This window comes from Solenopsis invicta, chromosome 13 (genome assembly GCF_016802725.1).
Source record: "Solenopsis invicta isolate M01_SB chromosome 13, UNIL_Sinv_3.0, whole genome shotgun sequence".
Classification (NCBI taxonomy): Eukaryota; Metazoa; Arthropoda; class Insecta; order Hymenoptera; family Formicidae; genus Solenopsis; species Solenopsis invicta.
In genome coordinates this window covers 2,611,374-2,624,890 of record NC_052676.1, presented here as the reverse complement: position 1 = coordinate 2,624,890, position 13,517 = coordinate 2,611,374, and the positions used below count along the sequence as shown (strand labels likewise).

The 13,517-nt window shown below is 28.7% G+C and overlaps 1 protein-coding gene across 2 annotated transcripts; it reads left to right on the top strand.

The window, feature by feature from the left end:
* The first annotated feature begins 3,830 nt into the window (after window positions 1-3,830).
* On the top strand, window positions 3,831-12,867 carry LOC105197438 (sterol O-acyltransferase 1). Of its 2 annotated transcripts, XM_011163793.3 has the most exons (9): window positions 3,831-4,282; window positions 5,633-5,703; window positions 6,458-6,594; window positions 7,486-7,656; window positions 9,495-9,643; window positions 9,972-10,111; window positions 10,476-10,639; window positions 10,969-11,242; window positions 11,694-12,867. In XM_011163793.3, exons 1-9 carry the CDS (start codon window positions 4,213-4,215, stop codon window positions 12,123-12,125), a joined length of 1,608 nt encoding a protein of 535 aa, XP_011162095.1. In that variant the 5' UTR covers window positions 3,831-4,212; the 3' UTR covers window positions 12,126-12,867. The 2 variants fall into 2 exon arrangements, with proteins under 2 accessions (XP_011162095.1, XP_039312513.1); XM_039456579.1 differs by lacking the exon at window positions 5,633-5,703 and having other exon boundaries at window positions 4,148-4,282.
* The last annotated feature ends 650 nt before the right edge of the window (window positions 12,868-13,517 follow it).

The following is a 13,517-nucleotide window of genomic DNA, read 5'->3' as shown; positions in this document are numbered from 1 at the left end:
AAATTTGTACTTATATAATTTTATATATATATATATATATATATATATAATCTTTTACATACTTATCTTTACAATCATGTTTCTGAATTATATTTATTACTTTATTCAGTATAAATATTTTTGATATTAAAGCATGATAGAAAGAGTGATTAACTTAGATAATTATAACAAAAAAAAAATATATATATATATATATATATATATATATATATATGATTCAGAAACATGATTGTAAAGTTAAATATTTGAAGAAAGGTATATGATATAAGATATATTTTGCAAAGTGCCTGCAAAATCATAACACAAATAACTAACAAATAAATAAAAAAAGATATCAATTGGAGTTCTTTTACATTCTTTTACATTATACTAAGATTTAAAAAAATGTATTTAAGTTTACTCGAGTCTATATCTATTAAACTAATTCTTGTCTAATCGATTTTATTTATTATCACGTAATGTAAATCGATTACCGCATATATTACAAAACTGTCAGAATTAAGAAATATCCGAGAACGTTTTTTTCGCGGTTATCGTGATTATTTCATAATCATTCTATATTAGTGTTGAAAGCGTATGTTTTTTTTCTGCCATCTATTAATAATACAAGAACGTTCATCCGCGAATTCAACGAACTTACAATTAATTGCACCAATGGATTACGCATTTATAATATGTTCACTATATTTGTACCTCTGACAAGAAATCTAGCAAAAAGGATAAGCTACCATAAAAGGAGTTCCTCGTGAGAAACTTGTTGCTCATCGATCTCTTCGAAATTCTACACAATCGCACAATTTATAATCTGTTCATGGTTATCTTCATGTTTTTATTTATTAACATTGTAGTATTTGACATCATGAAGTCAGGAACGTAAGTTTGCAAATACAAGAAACTTGTTTTCGACTATTTCGTTATTTTGAACGAAAACCAAAAGTAATATATCGCGAAATATGTGGAAATTATATTTTTCATAATTCAAATTTATCTTAATACTTAAAAAAAATTATATTATGTTGATGATATCAAATTAACATTAAAAGATTTTAGAAGAAGATGCATTTGAACTGATTTTCTTAGAATGAGAGACGATACATTTTCCTATGCCCTTAAAAAAAAGAACTAATAAAATATTTTAACTTGATAAAATATTATCAGTTACTGGTACAGTGATCAGTTTATTGAAACATTTTGTTAATTTTTTTTTTGTAATATCATTAGTTGCTGATATAATAATCAATATTTATTGAAATATTTTTTCTTTTGGATGATGTTAAAGACTGTTGATGAAGACTGTTGCTAGAATGATCGATTCATTTATTTATCATTTTAAGTTCCTCTTGTCTTTTTTCTTCGTCTAAAAAGATTTCATTTTAGTTCAGTTTGAAAAGATCATTTTTTAATAACACCGTTTGAACTGTCATTTCTAAGACTTACAATTAGATTAAAAAAAAAAAAATGTCGAAAAATATTGATTAGAACCAAAGTTATAGTACTTCAAAAGATTATAAAGATTTCCCAGATTTTTGTACTGTTTTAAGAGTTAAGTGTAACAGTAAGAAAACCTAGTCGTTTAAAATGTCAAGAGGTCTAATGATATAATAAAATGTAATTAATATCGTTTCTGCGGTAAACAATTTGAAATAAAAAAGTCTTTGACTTCGGCGTTTTTCTTATCAAACAGACGTCACAGACAGAACCAGCCGTTTATCGCAACTTTCACGCTTTTATTATCATATATCTCCGTATAATTAAACAACAAATTAATTCCATTGAGGTAAAGTCCAGTTGAAATTAATTGAAGACTATGATTTTGCAATCTTGTTTGATCCATAAATATAGAAGCCTGTACTTTCAATAAATTTACTATTCAACAATGTTGCTTAGCTTGTGTGTATTTATGTAAAGAGAAAGGTTGAATTCCAAATCGTTTAAAGAAAAATGAAAAACGCAATATCGTATATATAATTAAAAGTATGTAATTCAGAAATAAAATAAAACTTTTTAATATTTACAATTATTGTATAATAATATTTTAATATGCACGCGGAAGAACGATGTACTAAAAACTGTGTTTTAAAATTCATTGCCGACGCTAAAAATCTATACAATAGTTTACATGCATTGTAGTGTTGGCAGTGAATCAGAACAATAAGATATGACGGCTCGTATATGCTAAAGCAAACTTATAACTAGAATAAAAGTCAATTAACCGAACAAATTAAGATAGAATATTATCAAATATGAATGTATTGCTTGGAATCTTACGTAAACAAAAGTTTTCGGGTTTATTGAGCCTTTTTCAATCGTGACAATTCGTATTAATTTTAATCCTGCCTATTATGACTTAATTGATGATAACGGAAGCTTAATACTTACATTTTCGGTCAGAAATATACAATTTACAATTTCCGTCAGGTACATAATAGTTTGTGCTGTTACGCATCTGACGGAAATTGTAAATTGTATATTTCTAACTGAAAATGTAAGCTTCCGTTATCATTAATTAAGTCATAATAGGCAAGATTAAAATTAATATGAATTGCTACGATTGAAGAAGGCTAACTAAGACCGAAAAGTTTCGTTTATGTAAACGTGAATCGAAGAGAGAAAGAAATATGGCAGCTGTTTTTTTTTGTTTTTTTTTACTTGATCTTTACTACTCAAGTATTGAATGCGTTAAATTCAGTCTGATAGATTTCTAGGTATCACGGCAAAAATGTATCGCTATTTTTTGTATTTTTTAAAATACCGTTTGTAAAATTTATGGCAACAATATTTTAACAATTTCTAGAAAATTTTGGCCTCATTATCAATTATACAATTGACTTTTATAATAAGTATGATTGGCCTTAACATGAATAGGCGTTAAAAAAAAGTTTTTGTTTAAATTTCACAAGTAGTTTAGAGATAAATTTTGTCTCTATTATTTAAATTGATTAAGTACTAAACATATGCGATATCACAATATTTGCTAATTATTTTTCTATCTCAATTAATTTTTTGCAGCCAAACAACTGTGGCTATAAAAAGTACTTGCAAGATTGTTCTTTTTTTTGTACAGAAAGATCTAGGTTCAAATCTTGGCCAAGGTAATGTTTTTCGCAACAAATTCTTGTTATTTTTTTAAATAATTACTTTCATTAAAAAATTATATTTACTTTTAGCATTAATTTGCAAAGTTCAAATTTTAATTAACTCATTATTCTTCACAGGGATAGAGGGGATTACAGAGATGCCAATTAGCATTAAAATTCTTAAATTAATTAAATTTTGTAATATATTACATTTCTGATTCTTTACAGTTGCATTTTAAATTCAGCAAAATAGGCGATGCGCAGTTTATATCAACTCTTGTAAATGTATTACAAATTTAGGAAATTATCATTGAGCGCTAAAATTTGCTTTCGGCCGGCATAGATTATTATCTTATATCTTTTTCAACTACTAGTCACCACAATCCTGACTTTCCTTGAAACATCGAAGGACGCCAATAATAAACAAGTCAGTCATGTGTGAGGCGCATGAATGAAGGAGATTCGCTGAATGAAATTTCTAAAAGTGGCCGAGTGTAACTAACGGTTTTTTAATTTTACGATAATATTCAATATTGATTTATAACATAAATACTTTGCTTTTTCTTGATCTTTTAGGTACTTAGCGAGAAGGAAGAGGAAAAGAAGTTAAAGAGATTAATAGCTACGATGGACGAAAAACAATTTGCGACGTCGCACGTGCATTCGAGGATTTATCAGTTCAAGTACACATGTCCCCTCAGGGCTGTAAGTGCGCACTGTACTCGTAACAGGGAGATAAACATGATCGAGTCGTTTAGATTAGTCCGCGTGCATGGAGCCGAGCGTTCACAGTCGGGATCGAGATCGAGATCGAGTAGCTAGTGTCTCGCTGCCGAGCGTCGTCGAATGGGTGTTGGGAAATATATAAATTAATAGCTGTTATTAAAAAATTAACGGTAATTAACGTGTGGTAACGGGTTAAATCATTGTTGCTGTTATGATTGAAAATCTTCGATCATTTGAGAATTTGGGAGACTCCGGTTTATCGTTGTAAACTGGAGCCGCCGACTTCCCTAAGAAATCTAAAAAAAAAAGACAAAAACAAATATCGCAAATTACTCAGAACGTGAGACGGAGTTGTAACATCCTCGGAGAAAAGTTTCTGTAAAATCCACGGATCCATCAACGTTCAGTCATGAGTTCTGTTACAGAAACCACAGTTAATAGACTCGATGTCATGCGCGACCACGAGATAGGTGAAGGTGGTAAGTAGATGATCAATCAACAATGTGAAACAAATGACATGACGTAAACAATCCCAATTTCTGGAATAATTAAAATCTGTTGTAAATATAAGATAATTAAATGCTGCAAGAGACATAAAGTTTTACGATATAAATACTTTCTTTTTTTATTTTTTCTAGCCTCTTTGGCCTTAAGTTTTTTTAATCTTTTACAATTTTTCTTCTGATTGTTTCTAATCCTTAAAAGGGCAAATGTAAAATTAAAAAATTTTTAATTTTATTAATAGATATTTATCATATGTTAATTATATTTATTAAAATATTTATACATTTATTAATATCTATATTAATTTAAAATTAATATTAATATTAGATCAATATTAATATTAATATTAAATTAATATATATTTTATTTTTTAAAAAATTTTAATTATCATTTTTGATTAAAATTTATTGACAATGTTTTATTATTGTTATTTATTCTTGTTATCTAATATAATATTTTTATTAAGAAATAACGTTTATTCTTAACATTAATTTGTGAAGTTCAGATTTTAATAAATTTGCAATATTATTTCTTACGTATCATGTGTAACGTAAACTTATTTATGAATGTATCAATATGATCAAATGTTCAACAAGTTAAGGTTTTGTGTATTTACTTTATGTCGTCTGTATCTATCGGCTTGAGACCTTTCTACTGCGATAACATTTCAAAGTTGATAATTGTACATTGATACAAATATGTGTCGCGTCGTTAAGATTTAAAGCGTATATTCACTTTGCTCGAAAATGCTTAGTAAGTTAATATTTCATCGCTTTCGCTTTCACTATTATTGTTATCATCCAAATTAACTTGCAATGAGAGTATTCTCGAATCTCTCTCTTTAAAGAAATAAGTGAAATAAAATAACAAAAATAATGAATTTGAGTTTTTCTAAAAATTTTAATTTGTTTAAACAACATTAAAATTACAAAATAATTGTAACAATGGCAAATAAATATTCTTACACATATATGTATATTTTTAATATATATTTTATTATTACTATTTTATAACACAAAATGAATCTTCATATTATAACGTGAAAGTAATGTTCAACGATCCAGATTTATTATCAGTAGATTTATTGTGTAGTTTTCTTTATTTAAAGAAACGAAAGATATTATTTTGCAGTGCAAGAAATCGAGCACATTGAGTGATAAAAATTACTTTATAGCACTAAATCTTCGATAAATATAAACGTATTCTCGTGCCATTCCAATATTATCTGTTTTCCATACATATATTTAAGCAGATAATATTTTTATAAATTTTATATTTAATTCATATTTAATTTTATTATAATTTCTGTGTATTTCTTTTTTTAGTGATGAATGGAAACGCGTTTAAGGATGTATTACGCGAATCAACTGCCGAAGCAGTGCGAAAAAGAATACAGGTACGAAGAAATACTCGATTTGATCCGTAATTGAACATTAATAACGTAACACGAATTAAATTAATTTCAATTGTATTAAGGATGTTTTGGCTATACAATACGAGCTAAAAGTTATCACAATTTAGAAATTGAAAGTTTCTCTAGGTTTATTCTCTTTTTTTCAAATTGACAACAAAAAGTTTTGATTGCAAAGGCCCAAATTTTGGTTTTGAAACTAGTTGCAAAGAGAAAACGATAAAAAATTTGTTTTTTAATAGCTTTTACAATGAAAATTACTATATGTATATTGCAGTTTTAAATAAATAACTATAAAGAGGGTAACAAACAAGTGAATCTAAATAAATTTATATGTAAATATTTTGATTCAATAGGTAATGCTATTTCCCTATCAAATTTGCAAATAAGTACTGCCAAACGCGATTTTGAATAGAATATAAGAATCGCAAGAGAAACAACAAATCAAATAACTTTGAAATCAATAAGTAAATTGTGTTCAAATTTTACACAGATACTCAAACGTAAGATTAAAATATTTTACATTTTTGTATTTTCAGTAATGTTTTGAGATATAACCCATACAGCCTTAAGTTTACAGCCCAAACTAACATACCGATCCGATTAAGGAAAAACAATAACATCCAAGAGTTATCGTTCAAAAGTTTCAACCGATAAGATACGATTTCATAAAAGATAACGTACCGCTTGAATGTTTATTTGTTTTAATGCGTATTGTTTTTTTTTTTTTTTTTTTCAGGAAATAAGAGAAGATGTTGTGGGACACGTTAACAAACGCATTAACGATCTGATGTCCGATGTTCTAGGGAACATAGAGGTACCTTCGTCGAACAATGACAAATTTTTGCACAGCATTAATAAAAATTCCGACAAAAGGTGAAGAATTACTTTCAAATCAAAATTATCTGAAGAAATAGAGAGTCAAAGATGCAAAATACTTGCGCAAAAATATCTGTACAGAAAAAAGATATCAAACATTACAGATATCAAATTAAAACTAAATATATTCTAATTAATAATTATTGTTTCACGTGCAAACAAGAATATACATTTTTTGCTAATATTTGGCATAGAGTGTTTGGCTATTAAACTATTCAAGCTCACGCAATATGAACAAAATCTATGACACTTCAAAAAATGGATAATTTATTTGGCGTAGAATGCTATATCAGTTTGAGTAACGGTTGATATTCTTCTGTGTATATTTTTGCAAGTATCATGCATCTTGTGCTCAAAGCTTCTATTTTACCAATTTAAATGTACTAATATTATAATATTATAATTAATATAATTCTCTATATAACAATAATAATATAATATAAAATTATACAATAATAATATTATAATATGTAGTTATTAGAATGTAAATTCTAATATCAATTAATAAATAAAAGGCAGGATTAATAGAATATTTTTTATGTTATCTCTTCCATATTGTATTCGAAACAAGTATCAAACGTAAGATTTGAATGAGTTTATATAAAAAAAAAACTTGTTAACCTTGTCTATTTTGATCCAAATCAATTAACTGTAATTAGAAATAAAAAAGAAACTCGTATTTTTTGCGATTAAACAATATTGCGCAATCATTATGTATGTGTTATTTCCAGCATTTTTTTTTACTGTCTCTCGTCACAATGTAAGCGCATGAACTCAGCGAACTTGGATTTAATGCATTAATAAAAAAATATAGTTTGTAACATGTATATCGATCGTATTATAGACCGTATATATAATTGATCACTTGTTTCTCTGATATTTCCGCAGAAAATCCAGCAAAAAGGATGGGCTGCCGGATAAGGAGTTTCTCGCGAGAAACTCGTTGCTCACTGATCTCTTCGAGATCCCGCACATTCGCACAGTTTACAATCTGTTCATGGTGACCCTCATACTCCTGCTTTTCAGCACCATCGCATCCGACATTATGGAATACGGAACGTAAGTTTGCAATGTGGGAAACTCGCTTACAAGAAATGAAAATAATGTTTCATAAAATATATGTTGAAATATATATATATATATATATTTGTATGTATATATATATATATATATGTGTGTGTGTGTGTGTGTGTGTGTGTGTGTGTGTGTGTGTGTGTGTGTGTGTGTGTGTGTGTGTGTGTGTGTGTGTGTGTGTGTGTGTGTGTATACATATATACATATACATCAGTTATAAGTTAGTTATAAGTACTATTAGCAGTGTATAAATATCCTTGAGTTATAAATAATAAACTATAATTTATCCTTCTATTATTATCTAATCATCTAGTTGATAATGTTTTAAGCCCGAGAGCAAGTTACTTATTTAATAATTGAACGCAAGAAATATCCCTGACCGTACGTAATAAAATCTATCAATTTCAAAGGTGTCAAGGCTTTAAGAAAATTTTTTCTAAAGTTAAATGTTATGCAAATTTTCCAATCGTTTTTATTTAATCTTAAAAGATTTTGATAAGTTATAAGATCTCCGACTAAAAATTCGTTATATAGCATGTTAAATATATTTTGCTCTCTTCTTTTCTAATATGCTGTAATTCTGACAGAGAAATCCTACAAAATTTTATATAAATTTAAGAAATGCTGCAAAAATTTACATGACTTCGCTAGAATTAAAATGTTTTTTTAAATTTTTGCAAATTTTTATATTTTTGTAGTGCATTGTTTCTGTAATTTCTATGAATTTCTCGATAAAATTATGTCACACTACAACAAACTGTAACATTGCACGCATTTCTAAGTGCAGGTATACTTTAGCGAAAAAAGTTTCTATAAATAAGTACAAAGTTCTATTATCAATAGAAATTTGTAAAAATTATTAGTTTTTTTATAGAAATATTTACTTTTCCTCAGAAATATGTATTTAAATACTAAAATTAATAAAAATGTTTAAAATTCTTTTGTAAATTTTTGTTTTGTTGAATTTCTTAAATTTGTGTAGAATTTTTTCTATCAGGAAACTTACACCAAATATTTCTTTTACATTTACGAAATTTACTTCTACAAGTAAATAGATTGCTATAATTATGTATGTTGTTGAACCTGATTTTATTAAAAAACTCTTTATAATCTTTTATTATATTTACATGTATTTCTTAACAATCGTGTGACATTTCGTAATAATCTAACTAAACCATAGAAAAAAATAATCAAATTCTATACATAACTGGATATAAAATTACAAACACGTTTCCGTCTTAAATTCTGTCACAAATTACTGAACACAAATTACATGTAAAATAGGCTTTAGTAAAAATTGTAAAATTTAGTTTCTTAAATTTTCAAACATATTTTTAGTTCAATTTTTTGAAAAAGATTATTTTGTAGTATCTAATGCAACACATTATTGTTTCGTACTATCCCATCAAATAAAAATGTTCAAACACTTCTTATTTGAAGTTATCTCTATAACGAGTTATCGAGGTTGAAGTAAATGACATAACCATTCACCATTCCGTTAATACATGAGGAAAACTGCTTACGACAAAAATAATGAAGATAATCTTCTCACTTATTTGAAAGTGTAAAAAACTTCCGTAAACAAATTAACAACTTATTAATATGTATAGATTAAAATATTAATAAAAAATTAATAATAAATTATACAATTTTGCACACACACATACACACACACACACACACACACACACACACACACACACACATAAATTAAGGAATTAATTATATTAGATAACTCTGTGTTGATTACATAAATATATTTATTTATTGTTAACTGCGTTTTAACTCTTACTATTTAATTTTTTGCAATGATTTTTTTCAAGGGTTCGCGCTGGTACCAAAACCTTACAAATTGGTTTTGCAAAGTTTCCAACATGCATCTATATTTGGTTGCTAATGCAAACATCGACATTCGGTGTCTACGTGGCCTTCACCCTCTGGGCGAATCAACGTCTCCGATTCTTACCAAAATGTAATCATCTCTTCAGACTTGAAATATGTTCAATTCAAACATTAAGAAGTTAAATTAATGATAAATGCAGAAAAATTTGGAATAAATTGGATTAAAGTAATTTGATTCAAATAAATATGTAAAAGAGAAACTGACATTTTTATTAAAAAATAATTTTAATAATGACTACTTGGTTAACATAAAATATAATACAACGTAATGCAAAAATAATTTAATAAGATAATCAAAAAAATTATAAGAAATAATTGATTTAAAAAATTTTTTATTAAACAATAATAATTGATTTAATTCAAATGATCTAATTCACTTATGTTTGTCTCTTTTGTAGCCTCCATCCGGAAATTTTGTGATTACACCTGGTTATCGGCATTTATATTATATCAAGTCGTCTTCTTCATTATTCCTGTCAGGATGTTAATCAAAGAAAATCTCTCCATAGGTTGCAGTTTAATTATTATTACTGAGCAAGTATGTATCTTTAAAAATCTGTTCTCGTTATTTTCTTGAATTGATGACGTTAAAAACGAAAGATGTAAATTTCTTTGTAAAATATATACGTCAGAACAAATCTATGTTATAAAGTAATTTTATTAGAAGTGCAGAATGCACGCAGATTATATTGTACTTCGGCTTGATAAAAATAGAAAAAATTTACTTAGAAAATATTAATTTGCTATTAGCATTTGAACGAAGTAGTATTTACAATATATAAGTTACGCATAATACTACATAAAATAATTTAATATGTTGTATGTATATCGTTCCAACATTGACTATAGTTTATGCTAAAGAAAGGATTTCTTCTACTTGAAATAATGTTTTGCTTCTCTAGCTACGCATGGTGATGAAGAGTTGGGCTTTCGTCAGAAGCGCGGCACCCAAGTACTTGTCCTACAAACCCCACAGCGAAACTCCACGACCGAGCGGCCCTAGTTTCTCACAGTATTTGTACTACCTATTCGCACCGACTTTTGTATACCGCGACGAATATCCTAGGTAGAGATATCTTGATATTCTATAATTTTTTACAGAAGCTAGCATTCTTTCAACCTTTTATTGTACAACGAAGAAGATAGCTTTAATTACACCATTAAACACAGTCAAGTTTAATTAATTGCTGTTTAGCAATGCAGCTTAAGAAAACTTTTGCAGAAAACTTTGAAGATTGTTCGCAAAATGTACAAAATATCTTTAATCTTCAATAATATAATTTGATGATATAGCTCGAAAAGTTTCAAATTCGCTATAATACGATTTAATATATTGTGATATCAATTTCAATAGACTAGAAGAAGGTGTATTTGAGCACAGGCTGGTTTTTTTAGGACTAACAAAATCAGGTGGACAGTGGTGTTTTGGAATTTCGCTGAAGTCGGCCTAACGATTTTCTATCTCGCCTTGATCTTGGAACGTTTAGTAGTACCCGCCTATCACGTATTCGGCACGCAGTACCTAGATCGGAAATGGTTCGTCAAAAATATCATCGAGTCTAGTGTTCCCGGAATTCTCTATTTCGTCACCGGACAATACCTCCTGCTGCACGCGTGGATGAACGCTTGGGCGGAAATGTTGCGGTTCGCAGATCGATTGTTTTACAAGGTGAATATATCGCTTTTAATATTTAATCAATCTTATTAAAATTATACGTGGGATATACGAATATCTCTTACGATATGTATATCGCACTGTATGATAATTTCAATACATGCGACGTCTCTTATGATACACATCACATTATATGATATTACTTCAATTCTCTAAATTCCTTTAGAGTGAGTTATCACTTTTTATAATAAAATTCTACTCGAAAGAATTTAAAGAATACGCGATCGCCTCATAGACGATCGCAATAACTTTATCATATATAGTTTTAACATATAGGACGATTTCAAAAAATAAAAGAATCACAAACCTATACACTTTGAAGTTTCATAATTGTTTTCTGCGAAACTTGTTGTATGTTAATTTCGTGAGAGAAGCTGGTAAATGATCGATTTTTGTAAATTGCAACTTTTTGAATTATATTATATTTGTACTACTTGTATTACAGGACTGGTGGAACAGCACGACTTACGCACAGTATTACCGCACGTGGAACATAGTCGTGCACGATTGGCTATACACGTATATCTATAAGGACGTGTATGATATAATGGCGCGTAACCGAACGCTGGCAGCTACAGCTGTATTTCTCACTTCCGCCATCATCCACGAGTACATAATTGCGTTTCCATTCGGCTTCTTCTATCCAGTAATGTTTATTTTATTCGCCGGCATAGGCTTCCCCATGTTCTTCGTCCGCAAATACGTCACCAACAACGTCTTCATGTGGCTGTCCTGGAGTCTCGGCAATGGCATTACGTTTAGTCTATACTCGATGGAATTGTATGCTCGATACAACAACTGTCCACCTCACCCCAATTATTATCTAGATCTGTTCATACCACGAAGCTGGAACTGTCAAAAACAGTTTAATCCGTAGATCGTGCTGTTTGTGTTAAGGATGAAATCTTTTCACGAACAAGTAAATTTTTGCTATGCTCTGTTACAGACTATTTGGTTGAGGACTGTTGTGAACGACATTTTACATAAGTTTAGCGTTTAAGCTAAGTAGAGCGAAGAACAGTTTAACACGATAAAATTACAATTATAAGAGAGCCAATAAGAGTTTAATTCTATTGTTAGATAACGTTAATTCATCTAAGGAATGTATTAAAGGGTATTAATTTCTTTTTGAATCATTTTCGAGTTATGAAAGTACACTTTCATAATTTGAACATGATTCAAAAAGAAATTTAAAAAATTGTAAATATTTTCAAACTTTTGATAAAATTTCGAAAATGGACATAAAAATATTTTTTGTTTCTTCACTGAAAGCTACGGTCATCATAACTGATGACATTTCGAACTCGCTCCTTTATACAGTTCCTCATAAAAAAACACAACCGAGTGTCGTCTTCCAATTTTAATATTGATTTGGATATGTTAAAATGTAGAAAGAAATAAGAAACTTATTTTTTTATAAGTGCCAAGTTGAATGTTAAGAGGTTGAAACGTTCCTTGTAAACAAATTGATTTTTCTTCTTTCAAAACCAGTATCGTCAAAATTACTTATAAGACGTAGAAAAAAAAATATTTTGAAAAAAGTTGAATAATATCAAAAGTACTTTATACCAGTAATAAATTTTCTTTCAATTTATATTAATAAAATTTTTTAATAAAAATATTTTTAAGTAACAAATTTTTTTTTAATTAGAGTATCTAGAGGCGCGGTCGCGACTCGCGCCTATGTAGGAGAAGCGAGTCGCAGACCGACCCTCTTTTACGCGAGTCAGCGAGTTTCAAGCACGCAAGATTATCAGATTTCAGTAATGGCTGAACCGATCAAGTTCTGAGTAGTCTCAAACGATAGCTTAGCCCCAACTTGTATAATAAAAGTGTTTCTATTTTTTCTTTCCGTGCCCTACGAACAGAGATATCGCGACGCAAAGTCTAAATATTCTACATTTCATTTAAGAAACGTCGTCGTCGCCCCCAGGAATTCTCCCTTTCATATTTTCGACACGAGTAGCGCTGGCTACATCAATCAGCCGTATGCGACTTGTGGTGTACTTGTGATGTATGTAGTGTAGTATTTCTTGTCATCTTGTCATCATCATCATATCCGTCGTGACAGGCTGATCTTTATTCGTCAGTCATTATTAACAATAATCTTGGTAAAAGTCTCTGACTAGCTTTGTTTTATTCTTTTTTATTGTGAATTTATATATTTTATTATAATTTATTGCAGACATAAAGATTGCATTGAACATTGAGCTACAAAATAAATTATGATCAGAAATATTTAAATAGTCCGTCAGTGGAGGAGATAGAC

What these genes read in the sequence shown, in the direction of transcription:
- LOC105197438 (XM_011163793.3), top strand. Translation starts at nt 4,213, where the DNA reads ATGAGTTCTGTTACAGAAACCACAGTTAATAGACTCGATGTCATGCGC. An exon ending in CAGTGCGAAAAAGAATACAG is followed by an intron (nt 5,704 to 6,457) that starts GTACGAAGAAAT and finishes TTTTTTTTTCAG; the next exon opens with GAAATAAGAGAAGATGTTGT. An exon ending in AATAAAAATTCCGACAAAAG is followed by an intron (nt 6,595 to 7,485) that starts GTGAAGAATTAC and finishes ATATTTCCGCAG; the next exon opens with AAAATCCAGCAAAAAGGATG.